General features: G+C 43.9%; 1 protein-coding gene across 1 annotated transcript; it reads left to right on the top strand.

Moving 5' to 3' along the window:
- Positions 1–1,652: 1,652 nt before the first annotated feature.
- Positions 1,653–12,273, top strand: LOC142766939 (uncharacterized). Its single transcript, XM_075868131.1, has 4 exons — positions 1,653–1,966; positions 4,219–4,309; positions 5,306–5,550; positions 11,824–12,273. Exons 1-4 carry the CDS (start codon positions 1,662–1,664, stop codon positions 12,179–12,181), a joined length of 999 nt encoding a protein of 332 aa, XP_075724246.1. The 5' UTR covers positions 1,653–1,661; the 3' UTR covers positions 12,182–12,273.
- The last annotated feature ends 9,133 nt before the right edge of the window (positions 12,274–21,406 follow it).

The following is a 21,406-nucleotide window of genomic DNA, read 5'->3' on the forward strand; positions in this document are numbered from 1 at the left end:
AATTAATTACAAACGTTCCTCGTACCTGCAAGTGAGCCATCGTAATTGAGCGCAAAATGCCTCCTCAATGCATTTGAAACAAAAGGCTTAGAGGCAGGTGCTTCTCAGAGTGGCTACCACAGCAACAACCTCTGTGATTGAAGTCGCAGCTTAAGGATCTCCAGATTTTCTCTGTGGCATTGTATATTTCACTTCTGCACTGAAACAGACACTTTACATTCTACGGAATGAATGAGTGCTATCTTCAGCAGCTCCCTCCCAGCTTCAACAGGATCAAAATCAAGGAACACCGGAAAAAGTAAGGCGCAATTTCGGTACTTTAGATTACACATTGAACTTTAGACGTTTACAACGCCACGCATTACGGTGACTTTATGTTATGGGTTTTCTTTCAATATTTAGTAGCTCGAAAGTAGCCCTTGCATTGGTCGTAGAAATGCGCAATTTAGGGTACTTTAGGTGAGACATTAAGCTTTAGACGTTTACAAGGGCACAGATTACAGTGGCTTTACGTTATCGGTTTTAATTCAATACTTAGTGGCTTGAAAGTAGCCCTTGCATTGGCTTTGTTGCTAACCTAACTATCTGTGCGAAATGTTCTCTTATTTTTCAGTAAGTGGATTGATTTCTTTTGCAGCTAACATGATTTGCATAGCCACCAGTGTCAAAACCACTGCAAACTTAAATGACATTACCAATTTTGTCGTCCTGGGAGGCCATTTTTATGTGGCATAATGACGTGATGAAGCTGCTATATCTGACTAGGTGACTTTGCACATTGAACACGTTTAATTGAAGTCACTTTACATTATCGGTTTTTAGCAAAGGTGGTGTAGCGGTTACAGTGCTCGCTTGCTGGCCTGAAGGTCTCGGGTTCGAACCAAGTCGTGGTGGTTGTCCCTTGTCGGAAGTAAAACGCCAGAGACCCCTGTACTGTGTGGTATAAGTGCACGCTGAAAAAAAATCACAGCATATTCACGAAGTGAATGATTGATGAGTAGGGCGAAACATTCGTCCATCTGTCCCTGCGTCCGAACGGATGGACAGACAGAGGCACGGACGGACGGATGGAAGCATGGATGTGCGAAGGACAGATGGACGGAGGAAGCACGAACGGACAGACAGACGAACAGCCGGATGAATGGATGGACAGAAGCTCGGACGCGTGGACGTTTGGACTGAAGCACGGACGGATGGACATGCGGACGGACGGAAGCATGCACAGATGGACTTACGGAAAGACGAATGGACAAACAGGGGCGTGAACGGTTGGACACACGGATGAACTGGCGGACGCTTCGCTCCGCTCATCTTCATTCCCTCAGTGGGTATCCTGCGAAAACCACTAACACCATCTAGTTTTAATATTCCCAATCTCATGTAAAAAGAAAGTAGTCTATTTAGCAAGTCATAAACTAGAGGTGGCTGCACATGTACATACGCAGGAAAGAATGACCCATGGACCAAAGGGCTTCACCTCTAAAATACCAGATCGGCAAATTTTCGAAAGCCTATGGCTTTCCTCATAATAATAGCGCGCTCTTGTGAAAAAAAGCCCAGACATTAGTATTATTACAATATCAGTTCCATTCGTGTCATGGAGTATTCGATCGCAATATTTCATTGACTTCTGACTGCTGTTCCAGGAGACTGGAGAATTCATGGGCCACAGCAGCCTATCGGCTGGCCAGAGCACCTGGACGAGGAACGTGACCCGCATGCTGGTCTTCTCTGTGTTGCTCATCGCACTGCTGGTGACGTCGCTGCTGCTCGGACGCACCAGTGCCTGGATGGCCGAACACAACGAGGCGAGCGGTCGTCCGGACAACCACCAACACCTGTCACCCGTGGCTGCTGGAGTGGCCTCCCGCAGGAGCAGCGGCGTTGGAACCTGGATGCGTGCAAACGCGTCTGCGCGTGTTGCAGCGGGCCCGAACAGTGATACTCGAAAGATATTCAACTCACGGTGAGGAAAAAAAAGCGTTCGGTTGGTGGGGCGTGTAGTGCTTTCTTGTTGACGCGGGGAGCCAAAGGTTTTAATATCTCTAAGTTCTGACTTTAAAGTTGTTTCTTGAAGTGAATCCTTACGGTGTCTTTAATGTGTTATAACTGTATTGTACTACCTCTAACCATGTGTATAGTGCAGCAATCGGTGAGCACCTAATTATTGCCTTTTGTCGTATATTCAATGGCCCTGCTGGCGAAATAATTTTTATTTTCATTGAATAGCACATAGAATAGTAAACCAGGAAAGTGTCCGGAGCGACTACTGGTGGCAGCAAGGATGGCAGCTTCAAACAGAATTTCCCATGGCGATAGATGCACCGAGTACTGTGCAAAGCAACGTATTTCAGTAGTATGTAGCTTTACTGATCGTGCACTTGCATTCACCCAGAGACCCTTCGCAAGGCTGCATTTTTCAAGTACTTCTACTTTGCACACGATAATTAGATGAAGAGTAACAATTTTCAAGAAAGTGTTTCTTTTTTTCGGCAATTTGCAGCAAAGTAGCGAGGTTATGTAACGATGCCAACGAGAACGTAAAAAAACAATAATAGCGTTCTTTGCAGTAGTAGTTTATAAGTTCAAATGGTTGTGGTAGAGGGAAATATTTATACCGGAAGAAGGGATCACTGCATATGGTCATGAGACTTCAGAAATGCTGGAGTTGTTTTATAATACACCGAGTCGACAGCTTCTGAAAAATGCCACCGTCGCGGCTGAATCTCAAGTGGAGATGAAGCAAGCGATCTTATTTTCTCTCCTATGACGAGAGCTACTCTTATTTTCTACCCACGATGTGCACACGGCAAATTGTTTTGTGCATTGATAGAGCAATGATTTTTGTCTAGTTGTCTCTTAGGAATATTTATAGGTTCACGAGTATTGTTAACAGTTCAAATGGTATGTTTAAAGGGCATAGACAGCGCATTGCTTTTCTCACCGCCACCAGAGGCATTACGGTGTAACATTTTTTGCCTGGTGAATACTTATCTGAATTATGTGACGTAGACACGAGTATTCTGTATCTAGCTGCAGATGCACTCGATGCCAAGTAAATAATAATGCGTGAAATGCTAAAATCTCCTTTTGTAAAACTACCTGGTTACAATATTACCACACTCATAGCTTCATGTTGTCTTAACACAAAGGATATAGACAATAGTAAATTGGTCATATTGAAAAGAAGGATTACAATATATGGAAGTACTTGTCATTGCAAAAGGATGGTGACGTCAACTTTGAAGTGAGCTTGGATCTTCTTCGACTAGTATAAAGTGTTTTAATACCACAACTTGAAGATTTAAGTAAATAAATGTTAAATGTGAATGTCAATCGAATAAAATACTTTTCAAGTATGTTCAAATACAAACGTAACGGTGACTGACTTGCAAACATTTTCTCACGGCGATGGTTGGGCACTACCCCTGAATAATTGCAAATTTCTAAATGTGCATTACAGCGTCGTGAATAGGCAACTGCAACTAATATGCCTATATCTCCTTTAAACCCTCCAAAATTTAGCATAAATGGGTAACTCTTTGTGCAATTATTTTTCGGATAGTACATGTACTTGGCGAATTGAATCGAGTATTTGAAGTTAAAAACAACATGACACCTTGTATGATTGCCTATACTACTGGTGGGGCTTGAAGGCTTTGATTTGAGCTTTCGACTCATTTGGAAAAAAGCAGAAAACGTTGTTGAATTGGGATTATCTGAAAGAACATTGTAAAAGTCATATTATAAAAATTAATAGCTTTCACTTTTTTCGTGTGCTGTACGAAGTTTCAGTGACGTTGGAATTTGATTTGTTGAACTACAAACACACATTTCGGGCTTGCGCTATCTCATTATACTTGCGCGAAGAGTTTTCACCTTTTGCTCCTTTGTCTGGTCGTGTTGGTAGCTACGTATGCTTTTGTAATTTATTTTTCGCAAGGGTTGGCCTTGTTGGCACTGAATTGACGAAGACGGAACAGGGAGAACACACAAGATAGCCATTATTTTTCGTGATTACGTACCATAACTGCAGTAGGTCCTGGGATTCAATCCTCGGTGTAGGTGGCTCAACTTTGTAACTCTCAGACGCCTTGTCAAGTTTCGTTGAACATTTAGGTTTCACTATAGTCCCATCCGGCCTACTTTTAGAGGTCATAACAAACTAATCGATTAAGCAGCGTATTGTGCAATGTTTTTTTTTTCCACATGACTCAGCGGGGTGGACAAGGCACCAATAGAGGAAGCGGAAACTACAGACGTGGTGACCAGCACGCTAGCAGATATGCCTGCGCAGGTATCACGTACGGTGAGCTATCCTTTTCTTTAGAGTAGCTGTATACACTGGGTGGGGGAGGGGGTCTATGTAAGGTAAAGGTTGGCTTGCTTCAGTAGTGCTATTTCGAACACAATTGGTAAAGTAATCAATCATTAGGTACGCCTAAAACTTGGAAACAAAACTGCTTCATGTGGACTCTTCACATTTTTTGAATGAACAGATTTCATTCCGAAAAAGTTAGGAAACAATGAAGCGAAGCTAGAGGCCATTCGCCCTGACGTGGCTTCGATACGCGAAATCACGGCAACTCAAGAGCAACGATGTGTGCTATGGAAGAGCCCATGAGAATGTTTCCTTTGCTCATCTATATCATGTCTGGCGCCACGAATAAGTGTTTTTAGAGATGCGCAATTAGCTACACTGAAGTAAAGAGCATCCATGCAGAAAAAATTGATTTACCCTATCATACACAATGTTTCACTTGACAAATGACAGCAATGGCAGGTTCGTTGTCTTTGGTCACATTCTGCGAGGGGGTTTTCTGTTTTTTTATCGATTGCTCTTTATCTAGAATAAGTGCAATCAAAACGTACAGGTGATATATAAAAGCTGCTGTCGCTAATTAGCGAGCGCAAGGAGGAAGCTGTCGCTTTTAATCCAGGCAGAAACTTATCAAAACTTGCATCTTTTTGTTCAATAAAACCAGCCCTACAGAATTATCTGCGGGCTTCCCATATTGCTCAGAGAAACACTATCTAATGCAAACTATGTGAACTTGCTGGATCACTGCCTGCTTGTCCGTCCTTGAATAAGCGAAAGTGGAGTAGGGTCAAGAGACGATTAGATCAGTTTGTCGCTAGGGCACGCAAAACTACAACCGCCTGTGGAGTCCTCGACTTAGGACAGCAAGCACTGACAGATGTCACTTAGCCAGCAAATGGCTACTAAGCACAAACCATTTCTGTCAATCTATATTTTTCTTCCTTTCTTCTACTAAAAAGTATATTATTTTTTTGCCACTTGCAGGCTAAGAAGCGAAAGTTTTGCGGGACATTCCGTCTCACTTTCTGCGGGTCTCTGAAGCACGAGTTTTACTTCGACGCCTCCCGAGGAGCGTGCCTCTCAGTCTCTGATGTAGAGGGGGCTGCCCTGTGTATCCGGGGAGCGAACAAGTTCGCATCGCTGGCCAGCTGCGACGCAGCCTGCGGTTCAAACGCCAACCACTTAGAGCCAAAATGCCGAGAGGCAGCTTCCTTTACGGAGTGCAAGAGGTGAGATGATCTCGCCCAGCATTTGTTTCAAGCTTTTGTCGAATATTTCTTGGCGAAACGGTAGTCGTATGTACTGCTGTCTTGATTAAAATCTTACATATTCGTTTCAGGTGAAAGAACACTTTCTGATCTTTTAGAACATCATCGCCAGATTTAATTTTGAAAGTATTTTGGCACAACTATGACATCAATATGAGAATGGGTTCAGTTGAGCGCTTTGAAATTTCATCCACCTAGTCTACTTAAGCAGCGCCAAAGCCTGAGGTCACGGGAGATCCAAAATTTTGCCTTCAATATTATACGATCGTTGCGGTTGCATATCGATAACTGCTCTTGCATGTTTACCGGTAAATCTACGTTCAAGTATGTAGAAAAACATATTGAAACAGGTATAGAAAGGTACCTCAGGCACGGGCGCCGAAATGACACAAAAGGAATGAAGATGACGATGTTCTTGTGGGGCTGCGTCTGGACTGCCGTGTCGTCCTGCATTCTTGCGCACTGTGTGCAGGGTTAGCCCAACCGGCGTTAAGTCAATAAATACTCCCTGTTACTATATAAAGGCTGACGGAAATGTTAGCTCCGTTCGAAATACTTCTTCCAATAATTGTGAGAAAGTTGTTCACCTCGTAACGGTAACATTTTATCTAACATCTCTCAAGCTCGAAATCATCGAGTGAGGTATTTGTTTCAAATCGTGACATGTGATCACTTACATCGTTGCAGCAGGGACCTTGCAACCAGTCGTAAATACACGCACAGCATTCTTTGTGCATTTTCTTTTCGCAAACTTTGTTGCTTTTGGTGTTCTGCATCATGTGTTGGTTTCACAGCGTTGAGGAGGCACCAAGAATTATCATTACCTGGACAGAGGCGTCATTCCGTACAATTGTAGGTGAATGAAACATGCTTTTTTTACATCATTTTTCATAGTGATCGCCCCTACTTCATCAAAGTTTACTGCATGAAGTAAACACTCAAATCACTGAATTAGAAAATGCAGTCCTAATATGTAATCAGTCTGGTGATGTGAGCTTTGGTAGCTGGCTTCACCCAGCCGATCAATGGTCTGCTTTCCCCTACTTTTCGTTTGCCTGGAATTACGCAGTCCGGTATATTGATGCCTCTTCGTACCTGTTTAACAGAGTTCAGCTTCTCCGTATCCACAGCCTTTTGTTTCCTTATGGCAGTAAATGTCACGACAATGATTGTGTACGTCAGTTCCTCACTCTTGGGTACATTTAAAAAGATAGAAACCAGTCATAAATTCGGTGTCCCCGGCCTTGCTGCCATAGTATTACTGTTAATGATTTGTCGCCTTCTGCTGTGTGTAGGCCTTTTCATCTGGCGTCACTTGACCCAGGCACCCTAAAAACAGTTCGAAAGCACTAAATAGTAAAAAACATTACAGTGAATCAACGTGTGACTGCACCTACACTTCTATGGTAGAAACAGCGGTGAGCCATCTAAGTACCATCAAAACAGGCAGTCATGTTATTTTAGTGCCCAAAAGGAAGGTCTAGTATAACCCTTCAAGGACGTCATCTTGCATACTGGCTCATAGCGGCCTCAGTCGCTTGCGTGGCTGCATGTCAGGAAATGCACTTCGAATGCGGATGAATTGTTCGGCGGTGCATGCGAAAATGAGACAATCGCATCGACACACATGCACAATTCGTGACTGCCTGTGGGTGCTCATTGTAGAAAAGATCACCCTGTTGCTAGGCCATTGATCGCATTGAAAATATAAGAACTGGCGAAAAACACACTGACACCGTCAAAGAAGTTAGTAAAACGGGCCACACCACGTCTTGTTCCCTGTACCTGGTGTTCAAATTTAAGAACTATGGTTCGCTTCAAATTCACCACTGTGAACTACAAGAAAACCGCCTTCGCAGATAACTTATGTCCCAGGGGGACACCAATTGAGATAATAATAGTGAATGTCAGTGGCACAATAACCTAAGGTGCAGTCTTTGACTAATAAGCGAATAAACCCATTAGGGATCGTTTTCTTATTTATGAAAACAGTAAAAACAGATTATACTTTTTATCTTATCACTCTCTGCATAGATCGCATGAAAGTTTTATCGTAAACGAGCTTTTTTTTGTTTTTGAAAGATATGGAGCATAAACTTATGGTCACCTTAGAATTTCAGACTAGTGATAAAAACGACAAAAATTGGCAAAATATACTTCGGGCCTTGAAGCAGTGCCCAAAATAAATTTGGGCATTTCTTGGGCACTCATTGAGGAACGGTATGAAGCATGGAATGAATATGGCGAAATCACATATACTGTATACTGTGTAGGTCACGTGCTGTTGCAGTTCTGTCCATCGCGCCTGCGCCTTTTGCAGTTAGGCACAGTTCCAACGAAGTGGACTGGTTCTTCATTCAAAATGTGGACTACAAAATGCACTTCCAGCAAGCTTCGACGTTGTTAAACGGCCACTTTTGTTTTAGGCTTGTCCCACGTTTCCTCGTAGCATTAAGAGGTTGAACTCCTGAATCCGAGTTCAGTGACGTCACATCAAATGCTGCAAATAAGCACCTCGCGTTGCTTAATGACTACTCCGCAAAACAAATCTTGTTCAGCACCATAATTTTCGAACGAATTGCATTCGAAGAGGCGCCTAAGTTTGCATCCATTTGGTCAGTGCCTCCCGGGAATGAGTTATATTGGGTAATTGCATTTGGGTGATTTTATCTTCTTCTGCGCACTTGAAGGAAAGTAACTTTGCGTCAAAACTCTCATCTCTTACACCTCAGCACATAATCGCATCGATGTTGTATCGCCTTGTCTTCCATATTCTGCTTCGTCTTCATCACAGTCACATCCAGCACTGAGATGACCGTCAGCGAGCGCTAGTCTAGCGCCTGCTCTAACCTGCCTGCTAAGGCTGTTTGCGATTCAGGTGCACAGAATGCGAGGTGGCGAAATTTACGGAGCCCTCCACGATAGCATTGCTCTTAGTCACATTGTGCTTTTTGAGATCCTAGAGTCTAACAGTTATTCTATATTATACTTGAATTTTCATTAAAGGACTAACTTTTAACTGCGACATCTTAGTCTAACTAGGTGGTCGCCTCTTATAGCTCATTGTGGATGGTCGATACATATGTATTGTTCTCTTAGAGTATTCTAGGTATTTCGTTTACAGCATACCTGGGAATACATTGAATTGGCACGTGTGTGCAGTGGAATCGATCTACAAGGGGCGTAAAACGATGCAATGGACTTGAACAAAATACGGCACCTAAAAATCCAGCGGGATCTAATGGCTACACGTAAAATTGCACGCCTGTTCACAAGAAAGACATCGTTATAGTGTTTCACATTTTCCCTGAAGATTGTACGGTGCATGTACGAGAGCATGTGCATCACTCAATTGAAAAAGTAATTGATTGATATGTGGGGTTGAACGTCCCAAAACAACCATAAGATTATGAGAGACGCCATAGTGGAGGACTCCGGAAATTTCGACCACCTGGGGTTCTTTAACGTGCACCCAAATCTGAGCACACGGGCCTGCAACATTTCCGCCTCCTTCGGAAACGCAACCACCACAGCCGGGATTTGAACCCGCGACTTGCGGGTCAGCAGCCGAGTACCTTAGCCACTAGACCACCGCGGCGGGGCAATCGAAAAAGTAATAATACGAAAAATTGTTTTTTTTATGAAAGCACGGTGCATACGAATGCGGTGAAATGTAGAACCACAATTTCGCGCTTGTTGTACCAGCTGCCCAATAAACTGAAAAATATTCTTCCACATAGTGTTTGTAAGGGTACTCTATCGCAAGGCGTATTACCGGTGCACTGGTGCGCTTTTTTAAACCTGCATAAAAGGAAAGGTTTCGCAAACAAAGGAGTGATCGTATGTTCTCACGAGAACCCATAGGGTTTAATTAAGCGAGCATACTTGTGTTGAAAAATTCAAGGCAGTCGCGTTTCCTCACAGTTAGACGGGGAGGAATTACTCTATCGCGTCTGTGCTTCGAGATATCACACGGCGGCGTTTATACGTTATTTGCATGATAACACATGTAAAGTGTCGAAGATTGATGCAATGTTCCTACCCGGATGTGACGAACAGCCACAGCTTGCTATTGCCAGCCGGTACTAAAAGTGTAACACTTATCCCCGCTTCTTATGCTCGACCCGTTGTCAGATTAAACGATGCACCAACTACGGCAGCGCATCAGGGAGAAGCTTCAGGAGAGTGACTCTCTTGCATGCGTGATCATACTAAGCACAATTAAATTTGCCGCGGGATATCTTGGAGTCCATGGATGCTATAGGAGGATTACTCCATGTGCAAATGTGTAGAAAAGCGACTGCCTCCAACTTCTTGTTACAAATATCCCCGCTAATTGCAGTCACTGAAAACTTAAGTAATATTTCTCAGGTAATTCGGCCACTGACAGCCCCCCGCCGTGGTGGTCTAGTGGCTAAGGTACTCGGCTGCTGACCCGCAGGTCGCGGGATCGAATCGCGACTGCGGCGGCTGCATTTACGATGGATGCGGAAATGCTGTAGGCCCGTGTGCTCAGATCTGGGTGCACAATAAAGAAGCCCAAGTGGTCGAAATCTCCGAAGCCCTCCACTACGGCCTCTCTCATAATTATATGGTGGTTTTGGGATGTTAAACCCTACATATCAATCAATCACTGATAACCAATGTTATTGTCTTAACCTGTGTGCCCCTGAATACATGTTATCTGCGAAGGTGATTTTAATTTTCTTCCCAGTGCGGAACTTTAAGAAAACCGTCAAGTCTAATTTTGAACACAAGGTATGTTCAAAAATTTTTACCAACTAGTAACTCTTCAGTTTCTGTTTTTTACACATTGATCTGAAGTTTCTTGCTTCACTTTGCGTGACCAAGAGAATGCGAGATACGTTCATCTGCCATGTTTCTGCAACTGTTGCACATGACAGTCAGCTTTACCGAGAGGCCAGTCACAATCGTGCCCGACTATTCGCGCTGGGTCATAACAAAGATCAAATATGAAATGTCCAAGAAGCCCGTTAACGCATCCCATGTTCATTGTGATGTAATGAGGGTGCTCATCATACAATGGCGTCGTTGTCACGCCACTCGCCTCTCGAACGCGCTCAATAATGTATACTGTTGATACTGTAACACACGTTCCTCAAGCGTGGCCTACTCGCAGGCGTGGCCCTTGCACACTTGAATGGTACTGATAGCGTCAGTTTTAGGAACCACATCATTGATGTCGACTGATGAGTAGATACTTTAGGTTGGCAAAGCACACGCTATCGGCGAAGGCGTCCGCGTGCACATTGGTGTGGTCACAGTTCTCTAGAAGCCGGGTGCGTTGTGTGAATCCCTTCGTTAACAATAACATAACCACGTCAATAGTCACGCGGTCAGAGTACATGCCATCCATGCAGAGGAAATTATCCTCTGTTGTTACGCCTTTGGCCAGTGATGCCAGAGGCTTCTCATGCAGTGTAGTAGCAGCACCTCTACAAATTCTGTCAATGAGAGCTCTTTTGCACGGCAGATAATCTTGTGTAACTTGCGATTTTTTCATTTGCTTCGCCTATTTCCGCGAGGGGACCATGGTTGATAACTGAAGAAATGAGAAGCTATAAATGATGTCCCTTAAACAAGAGCACTTGGAAGTATTGAGATTGTTCCTCATTCCAACTACAGGGATAAATAACGTTGCACCCGCCATGAAATGCGGCCGCCGCAGGCTATTTCACACCCTTCGGGTCAGCAGTTGAGTTTTCAAGCAAGACGAAAAATGCACTGGTAGGATGCGCGACGGTGGCTTGATGTTGGTGGGTATAGCCTACAGTTTTGAGTATTACTTGCACGTAGTTGCTGCAAGATAATCGGAACTGCAAGATAACCTGCACGTAGTTTCTGCAAGATAACCCGAAGAAGGGCATGATTTCGAAGCCACAATATGCCGACATGTAGAAGAACCTTGGGAACGCGAAAACTCTGAGGTAGAAATTTAAAGTTCGGATGCCGTGTTCCCTTAACGAAATTTTATTCCACGGGCTTGGCAAGGGATGCACCAGTTTCGTACGCGGTAGTGGACCAGATTCAGCTCTGCAGGCCCAGAGTCCTCGTCTCGATGTCGAAACTGTTCTTTAGGTTGTATATGTACGCTATGCTGACGTTACCCTTGTGAGCTTGAGCGCATGCACGCATGTAGGTTGCACCAAAGACATGCTGTAGGCTTTTAAGAAATCAACTGGCGAAGAAATACAAATGCCTTTATTCACGCAGTGAGGACGTCGTGGGGCCGCTGTGGTACTACAACGGCCATCAGTGTCAATGGTGGGACTTCCCGGGCGGCCTCTGCCCGGCCGCAAATGACAGCCAGGGAAGCTTATTTTCAACGTCAGAAGAATGCCGGCGTGCCTGTCTCAATGAGGGTGCCGGTACCGGCCACTGTGGAGCGCCGAGGGAAGTGGCCTGCGCGCTAGACAGGCTGAAAGATCCCTACTTCGCCAACATGGCGGCATCGGGGGCGGTTAAACGATGTTTGAAAGCCACGGCCAAGAACCTGTCTGGCCACCTGTGTCTGGCGGGAAAGAACCGCTTCAGGACACTGGAGGTTTGCAGGAAAGCTTGCTTGCGCTGAAGTTTGACGACTAGGTGGCAGCGTCTCATCTTCTGTCACATTCTCGAGACGTTAGCGCAGACTTGCTCAGTAGCGCTTTATTTATTATTAAAGTTTCCTTTCCCAGGCACTCTTTGAAGCAACACCTTGTCGGAGAAACTTATTTTGTCATGAATTTTAATGTTACAAGTGTACATTACGCTGAAGAAGCAAGCCAGACAGCGAGAAAGATGACGTGATTCTGGGATGTGGGGCACACTCTCGCTTGCCATTTCGGCTCAGGTTTGGCGTCGTGCAAATATATCACAACTGTCACCTCATTTCTCTGGGTGCCCACCCTTATCAACACATATAAGAGCACGCGCATCTGATATACTTTGTTGTTTATAATTATTTAGAATAATTATGAATATTTAAAATAGTATGTCAGCGGTCTTTTTCTAGTATTTTTAATTGACTACATGAATTTAATAATGCCATTTTATGAAAAGAACTTTTTCGATTCGAAGAAATGTGTAACAAGAATGCTCAGATAGGGTCACTTATACTAATGTTTTTCTCACTTAAGCATTTTTAGTTATATGGAACGATGGGTGTGCCAACGTCCTCGCAGGTGTTGTTTCATCTGCTTTGGTGTGTTTCTTCTTGCCGAATGGCTGGACTTTTTTATACTTTCCGTTTTGGGTAGTATAACAGCCAGAACAAAGGTCGATTAAAAGAAAAATTCGCGTAGCCATGCTTTGTGGCAATTGGTTACGTAATAAGCAGCCAGTTTGTAGTTCTAAGCTGATTTTTTTTTGGTACAGCGAAAGCTGAGATCACAACTCGGGTCACGCGCAGTTGTTCGCCGCCGCCGCCGTCGCTGGTGTCCGTAACCTCACACTAAAGACACAGTTGGGTTTGAAACCCAAGACTGCTGGGTGCCAGCCGAGTATTCTACCACTGACCTGCGCTGGTGCTTGTGACTTCTTCGCAAACCTAGCACCAAAGACAAAACTTCGGCTCGAGCCCGGGTCCGCAAAGTGCCGGCCCAGTATTCCACCACTGAGCTACGCCGGTGCTTATGACGATGGTAAACTTGCCTTAGGCAAGCTTAATGTCGGTAAAGCAATCGCCTTAATACGACTTATAAAGCGTTTTAAAACGGCGAAAGAACCAGTCGTCGCACAATGCTAGTAGCGTAACGAGCGGGCCGTTCAATGCTCCAACCCATTTCGAAAGCTTGTTCTTCTTCCCCTATTAACTACGGCACATGCCCACTTCGGCCTCATCGTCGTCAGCCACTACATGAACAATTGGCACAAAATTCCTCGCAATAGCTTAGCAGATACTACGCCTATCAGAAAAATGACGAAAAATAGCATAGCGAATGCCGGCCTACTACTAACAAAAATTTCTTATTGCCCTAGTGGGTATCAAGCAAGCGCGCTTGCAGTAGTTACCCAATGAGTGTTTTGAAAAGGCTCTGAAAGGCCGCTCTTCGCTGCAACTGAGCTGCGCCTTCCACGCAGGCCTGGCGTTTTCTTGTTTTTTTTTTTTTGGGGGGGGGGGGAGGGGGGAGGGTTGAGACAAGCGTTACGAGGTGAATCGACGTTTTTTCTTTCTTGAGCAGAGAACAAAAGTGTACATGTCAGGTCTCTACGATTTGGCTCCACTTTCTGCACGTAACGTAGTTCAAGAAAATGTCGTGGAAGTACCTGGCCAGTTCTAGTGTAAGTGCCGCATGACACGGGCGGCTTCGGTGCAAAGGTCAAATTGAGGGCAAAAGTGCAGCCACATCTTTAGCGCCGCTTGCACGACACAAGAACTCGTGGAAAAGCTAGTGATGAAGTGCCGATGAACTTGTGCAGCACGAAGCCAAATTGAGTGCAGTAGTTGAGGTGGTGCGAGCAGCACTCGCTAAATCATTGGCCAAAGTGCAGCACTCGAACTTGTGCAAAAGCGCGACCAGATTGAGGAGACATGTCATCGGATTTGCAAGCATGCCGACTGAGATGACGTGTAAGTGGTAAGTTCTTTGTCTAAGTACTCACATTAAAGCACAAACGTCTAAGCAATAAAAAAAGCGCGCTTTGGTACGCTCCTAGGAGAAAGTGAGTGATTAGAAAGATGACAAGGAAACATAAGTATGTCCTTCCTAGTATTTGACATTTAAAACGTAATACAAATCAAAATTTCACAGCGTATTCACAAACCTTAATTTCGCATTCCAACACATGATAAATTCCACTGATTTCTGAGCGTTTAGAGCAACTCAAAGTAAAATAAAACAAAGGTAAGATTACCAATTAGAACCTAGTGTTCACGTTATTACCTTTGTTTTTATTTACTCGAAGTTTCGTTGAAGACAAAGAACTTAACGGCATACACACCTCCCAAACTCCTACTCTTCTTAACTGTTTTCTTTTTTTGAGGGCATGAAGATTGCTCACCGCAAGCCCATTGATGGTCTTGTGAACCCGTATTTTCGCAATCTTCGGAAACAAAAAGGAGTAGATACGCTTTGGCTTGTTTCAGAATGCAATAAAGCTCATTGCTTAACAAGAGATGTATTTAAGGAAACTCCAAATTAGCCAAATGAAAATTGCAGTAAATTCCGCAAAAACTGCCAGAAAGAACATCTACATGGTAAGAGAGACTGAGAGCCAAATCACAGCAACCTGCTATAATGAAGATTTATACAAGTGATTAGGGGCTTGCCGGTGGCAGCATGAAAAGACCCTAATGCAAAAATTAAAAGTCAGAGAAAAAACGTCTGCATAAATTGATGCGAGAACAGAAAGTTATATTATTTCCTTCCACCTTGTGTTCCTACATCACCACCTCAAAAAAGAACTTGATTGCCGAGCAAGCTGCATCTGTTTCACTCGTATTGATTTGTTAAAGTCGAATAGATGTCTCTTATTTAAGGGGAACTATCTGCGATTTTTATGACGTCACCATGCACGTTAATTGATGAAATACGAATAATATGCACGAATATTCCGTCTGACCTTTACAAGACGAACTGCCACTCATGTCTTTTTAGCCACTCAGTCATTAGCGGAGGAAACGCCCCGAAGGAACTTAATGTTCGTTAAGATCCCACTACAGGATATATCTGTTCTCAGTTTCCAGAGAATAACGCTGCAGTACAGAGCCAGTTTTACAACTGAACACGAAGTTGATATTTCTTGCCATGCTCACAAGTATCAATTTAGATGCATTTGCCTTAACTCAGTGTTACACGAAGTTTTCTGCCAAATCTGACCCCTTCTACACAACTCACGGGCCCAGAAATATGACATAGAGGCGAGATTTCACCCCCGAGTTAAATTTGTAGTTGTTCGTGGGTGTTCTTCTTGAAATGAATTTGAGTCCCGTCAAGGATACAGATGATCGAAATTGATGAAGCAGGAGGCAGGTTTGAAGCAACCAAAAATATTGAAGGCCCCGCCGCGGTGGTTTAGTGCCGAAGGTACTCGGCTGCTGACCCGCAGGTCGCGGGATCGAATCCCGGCCACGGCGGCTGCATTTTCGATGAAGGCCAAAATGCTGTAGGCCCGTGTGCTCAGATTTGGGTGCACTTCAAAGAACCCTAGGTGGTGGAAATTTCTGGAGCCTTCCACTACGGCGTCTCTCATAATCATATGGTGGTTTTGGGACCATAAACCTCAGATATAAAAAATTTTGAAGGTATATTGCAGCGAAATATCTAAAGCCTAATATATTCAGCTTGTCGAACACACTGATAGCAACGTAGACAATAATAGAATCTTACTTTTTCATTTGACTTCCTTAGGTTGGCCCCCAAAGTACTGGTACTATATACAACGCACCAAGTTTCACTCATCAACCACAAAGTTGTTACGGCTAAGGCAAAAATTGCATTGTACGCAGACTTACTAATCAATTAGTTCAGTGATTACAGCATAGACTAAAGGAAGGCGAACTCTATACAGTCTCTAATACGTTGTGGTAAACAATGATAAAGAGGTGACCACTGCTGATACGCCTCAACATTATCTTGGCCAATCTGATTACCGTTAAGGTAAGTCACTCTCCACATTGCTGCACCAAATAACAAAAGCAGTGCTCTTGCGGTTTCGACACGTGCTTTGGCCCTAGTTTATATTATGGTTTTATCTTTCTTCTCAAACGCACGCTTTAAGTGATTTCTAGCTGAGTCGATTCATGTCCAAGTGTTTTACGCATGTTTGCACACTTTGTCCGCAGGTCAGCTCTCAACCAACCTAGAAGTGACAGCAAGTTTGCATGTCACGCCCAAGATATATCAGTGTTGTACTTCACACCATGTACACATACTCAGCGAGCCTGAAACGTGGTGCAAGTCGTTACAGTAGTGGTGAACAGATCACCAATGTCCCCTCGTATGACCACGGGAAGTACGAGGTGTATGACTGTCATTCCTGCCTTCTTATTAGCACCGCGCGACGAAGCGCCGCGAACTTCAACTCGAGCTTTAAGCTATAGAGTTGCAAGCGGTAGCAAGGTCACGTAACAGAAGCCACGGAGACCTATGCCCGAGAGGAGCCGTTCGAGTGAAACCGATTGCGTTGCTGAGATGAGCACATTGTTGAAAAACATGCGGAGAGAGAACCGAAATTGTAACGCGTAATGCCTCGCATCTATTCAGCGTGATTCGTATATATAAATGAGCGGCAGAACGTAACACCATCTTTCTTCAGTGCAATATTCACAGTAACAGACTCATTGACGTAGTACCTCCCTGGAACTTCTGATCAGAAACTAAACACCATCACTTACACCACGCGGCGATACTAAAACTTCTTTCAAAGCACGAAAGGATATCGCTGGGAGCTCAGCAATATGGTGATCAAGATATCTGATCCGTCACGGCTGACGCGCTTCTCTTCAGTGCCCTGTTTTCGCCCGCGCGAGAACTCAGCTACGATGACCGAGAAAGAATAGTCGCGCGGCGATAACCGCAGCTCACGATGATTAATGCCCAACCGCATGTACGCAATTTTCTAACGATCGCGACAAACTTGCTCCATCGCGCTGTTACGTCGCAATGGTGGCAACCGCTTTTTGGCAGTGGAATGTCATGACTGCTTCAATGAAAACTATCACGTGCATACCTATCAAGTGCAAATAAAGAAGTCGTCGTTGCCAACATACCAGGTTTCATGACCTTCTTTTTTCGAAATTTGATTTCACTGCGATGGGGTGCCCAGGATCATACGCTGTATGCCTACGACACACTTCAAACGACGCCTTTCACAGTGCAGAGAGCGAACAGATTTGTCGAAACATCGAAATAAATCTTCAATGACGAGATTTACGACAGAATACAGACGCTGTGTCACTTTAGGCGTGAGATGCGCATATAAAAAAGGCATCCTTGAAATACGCGCAGATGCCAAGCATCGAGAGCAAATTGCAGACGAATCGAGGACCAGGGGCGCGCAGCCCTGTTTCCAGAAATCACCGTGCTGGCTTGCCGGACACAACAATATATATATATATATATCTATATATATATATATATATATATATATATATATATATATATATATATATATATATATATATATATATATATATATATATATATATATATACATATATATATATATATATATATATATATATATATATAAATATATATATATATATATATATATATAGGGGAACAAGTGTATACTTAAGGGCTCGTTTTTTCTTGTTTTATACAGAATCATTGAGATCTAACAGACAATAATGCCAAGGAAAGGATAGGGGAAGTTATTAGGCCAATCGTAATCTAAATGAGAAGAAAGAAAAGTGGGTGAAAAGATAACTTGCCGTGGGCAGGATCCGAGCCTGCGACTTTCGAATAACGCGTTCGATGCTCTACCACTAAGCTACCACGACCGCTATCCCTCCAGCCACTTTGTTGGGTATCTATGTCAATTTAAACGTGGGGTGTCAGTCAGCGCCACTAGTAGCCATGGCGGCGAGTGTGGCGCACTCTTTGTGAGCCTGTTTGGCGTCACGTAGCACGTGAACTTATTACTAACTGGCAGCTGACGAATAGTCCCCCGTATACAACCTAAAGGCACCAAGTCTGCCAGTACGAGACCCTCGTTAATCAATAAGAGAAAAAAGTGTATACTTAAGGGCTCGTTTTTTCGTGTTTTACACAGTAATAATGAGATCTAACGGACATTAATGCCAAGGAAGGGATAGGGGAAGTTATTAGGCCAATTGTAATGTAAATGAGAAGACAGAAAAGTGGGTGAAAAGATAACTTGCTGTGGGCAGGATCCAAACCTGCGACCTTCGAATAACGCGTTCGATGCTCTACCACTGAGCTACCACGACAGCTATCCCCCCAGCCGCTTTGTTGGGTATCTATGTCAATTTAAACGTGGGAGTGTCAGTCAGCGCCACTCGTAGCCATGGCGGCGAGTGTGGCACACTCTTTATGAGCCTTTTTGGCGTCACGTAGCACGTGAACTTATTACTAACTGCCAGCTGACGAATCATCATCATCATCATCATCAGCCTGACTACGTCCACTGCAGGACAAAGGCCTCTCCCAAGTTCCGCCAGTTAACCCGGTCCTGTGCTTGCTGCTGCCAATTTATACCCGCAAACTTCTTAATCTCGTCTGCCCACCTAACCTTCTGTCTCTCCCTAACCCGCTTCCCTTCTCTGGGAATCCAGTTAGTTACCCTTAATGACCAGCGGTTATCCTGTCTACGCGCTACATGCCCGGCCCATGTCCATTTCCTCTTCTTTATTTCAACTATGATATCCATAACCCCCGTTTGTCCCCTAATCCACTCTGCTCTCTTTTTCTCTCTTAAGGCTATACCTACCATTTTTCTTTCCATTTCTCGCTGCGTCTTCCTCAATTTAAGCTGAACACTCTTTGTAAGTCTCCAGGTTTCTGCTCCGTAGCTAACTACCGGCAAGATACAGCTGTTATATACCTTCCTCTTGAGTGATAGTGGCAATCCACCTGTCATAATTTGAGAGTGCTTGCCGAATGTACTCCACCCCATTCTTATTCTTCTAGTTGCTTCAATCTCGTGGTTAGGCTCTGCGGTTATTACCTGCCCTAAGTAGACATAGTCTTTTACAACTTCAAGTGCACTATTACCTATCTCGAAGCGCTGCTCCTTTCCGAGGTTGTTGTACATTACTTTCGTTTTCTGCAGATTAATTTTAAGACCCACCTTTCTGCTCTCCTTGTCTAACTCCGTAATCATGAGTTGCAATTCATCCCCTGAGTTACTCAGCAATGCAATGTCATCGGCGAAGCGCAGGTTACTAAGGTATTCTTCATTAACTCTTATCCCTAACTGTTCCCATTCTGGGCTTCTGAAAACCTCCTGTAAACACGCGGTAAATAGAATTTGGGAGATTGTGTCCCCCTGCCTTACACCCTTCTTGATTGGTATTCTGTTGCTTTCTTTATGAAGCACTATGGTAGCAGTTGATCCCCTGTAGATTTCTTCCAGAATGTTTATATATACTTCATCTACGCCCTGATTCCGCAGTGTCTGCATGACGGCTGATATTTCTACTGAATCAAACGCCTTCTCGTAATCTATGAAGGCTATGTATAGTGGTTGGTTATACTCTGAGCATTTCTCTATTACTTGATTGATAGTATGAATGTGGTCAATTGTTGAGTAGCCTGTTCGAAATCCTACTTGTTCCTTTGGTTGATTGAATTCTAATGTTTTCTTTACTCTGTTAGCAATTACCTTTGTAAATAGCTTGTATACTACAGAGAGCAAGCTGATCGGCCTGTAATTCTTCAAGTCCTTGTCATCTCCTTTCTTATGTATTAAGATGATGTTAGCGTTCTTCCAAGACTCTGGTACCCTTCCCGTCAGGAGACACCTGGTAAACTGGGTGGCTAGTTTTTCTGATACAATCTGTCCTCCATCTTTCAGCAGATCTGATGTTAACTGATCTTCGCCAGCAGCTTTGCCTCTTTGCATGCTCTCCAAAGCTTTTCTGACTTCTTCTATCATTACTGGTGGGGTGTCAACTGGGTTGCTGCTAGTTCTTATAGTATTAAGGTCGTGGTTGTCTCGGCTACTGTACAGATCTCTGTAAAACTCCTCCACTATTTTAACTATCCTATCTATATTGGTAGTTATTTTGCCTTCTTTGTCCCTTAGTGCATACATCCGACTTTTGCCTTCCCCAAGTTTCCTCTTCACTGCTTTGACGCTTCCTCCGTTTTTCAGAGCTTGTTCAATTCTCTCCATGTTATACCTTCTTACATCGCATACTTTACGCCTATTAATCAACTTCGAAAGCTCTGCTAGTTCTATTTTGTCTGTTGTACTTGACACTTTCATGCTTTGACGCTTCTTAATTAGGTTCTTCGTTTCCTGGGAAAGCTTGCCAGTGTCCTGTCTAACTACCCTGCCTCCAACTTCCACTGCACACTCCGTAATGATACTCGTTAGATTATCATTCGTTGTATCTACGCTAAGGTTGGTTTCCTCACTAAGAGCCGAGTACCTGTTCTGCAGCGACACTCTGAATTCCTGTATTTTCCCTCTCAGTGATAGCTCATTGATTGGCTTCTTGCATATCAGTTTCTGTCGTTCCTTCTTCAAGTCTAGGCGAATTCGAGACCGTACCATTCTATGGTCACTGCATCGTACCTTGCCAACCACTTCCACATCCTGCACGAGTTCTGGGTGTGCAGTCATTATAAAGCTGACGAATAGTCCCCCGTATACAACCTAAAGGCACCAAGTCTGCCAGAACGATACCCTCGTTAATCAATAAGGGAAACAATTGTATACTTAGGGGCCCGTTTTTTTCGTGTTTCACACAGTATCAATGAGATCTAACAGACAATAATGCCAAGGAAAGGATAGGGGAAGTTATTAGGCCAATTGTAATGTAAATGGAAGAAAGAAAAGTGGGTGAAAAGATAACTTGCCGTGGGCAGGATCCGAACCTGTGACCTTCGAATAACGCGTTCGATGCTCTACCACTGAGCTACCACGACAGCTATCCCCCCAGCCACTTTGTTGGGTATCTATGTCAATTTAAACGTGGGAGTGTCAGTCAGCGCCACTAGTAGCCATGGCGGCGAGTGTGGCACACTCTTTATGAGCCTGTTTGGCGTCACGTAGCACGTGAACTTATTACTAACTGGCAGCTGACCAATAGTTCTCCGTATACAACCTAAAGGCACCAAGTCTGCCAGAATGAGACCCTTGTTAATCAATAAGGGAAACAAGTGTATACTAAAGGGCCCGT

This window comes from Rhipicephalus microplus, chromosome 7 (genome assembly GCF_043290135.1).
Source record: "Rhipicephalus microplus isolate Deutch F79 chromosome 7, USDA_Rmic, whole genome shotgun sequence".
Lineage (NCBI taxonomy): Eukaryota > Metazoa > Arthropoda > Arachnida > Ixodida > Ixodidae > Rhipicephalus > Rhipicephalus microplus.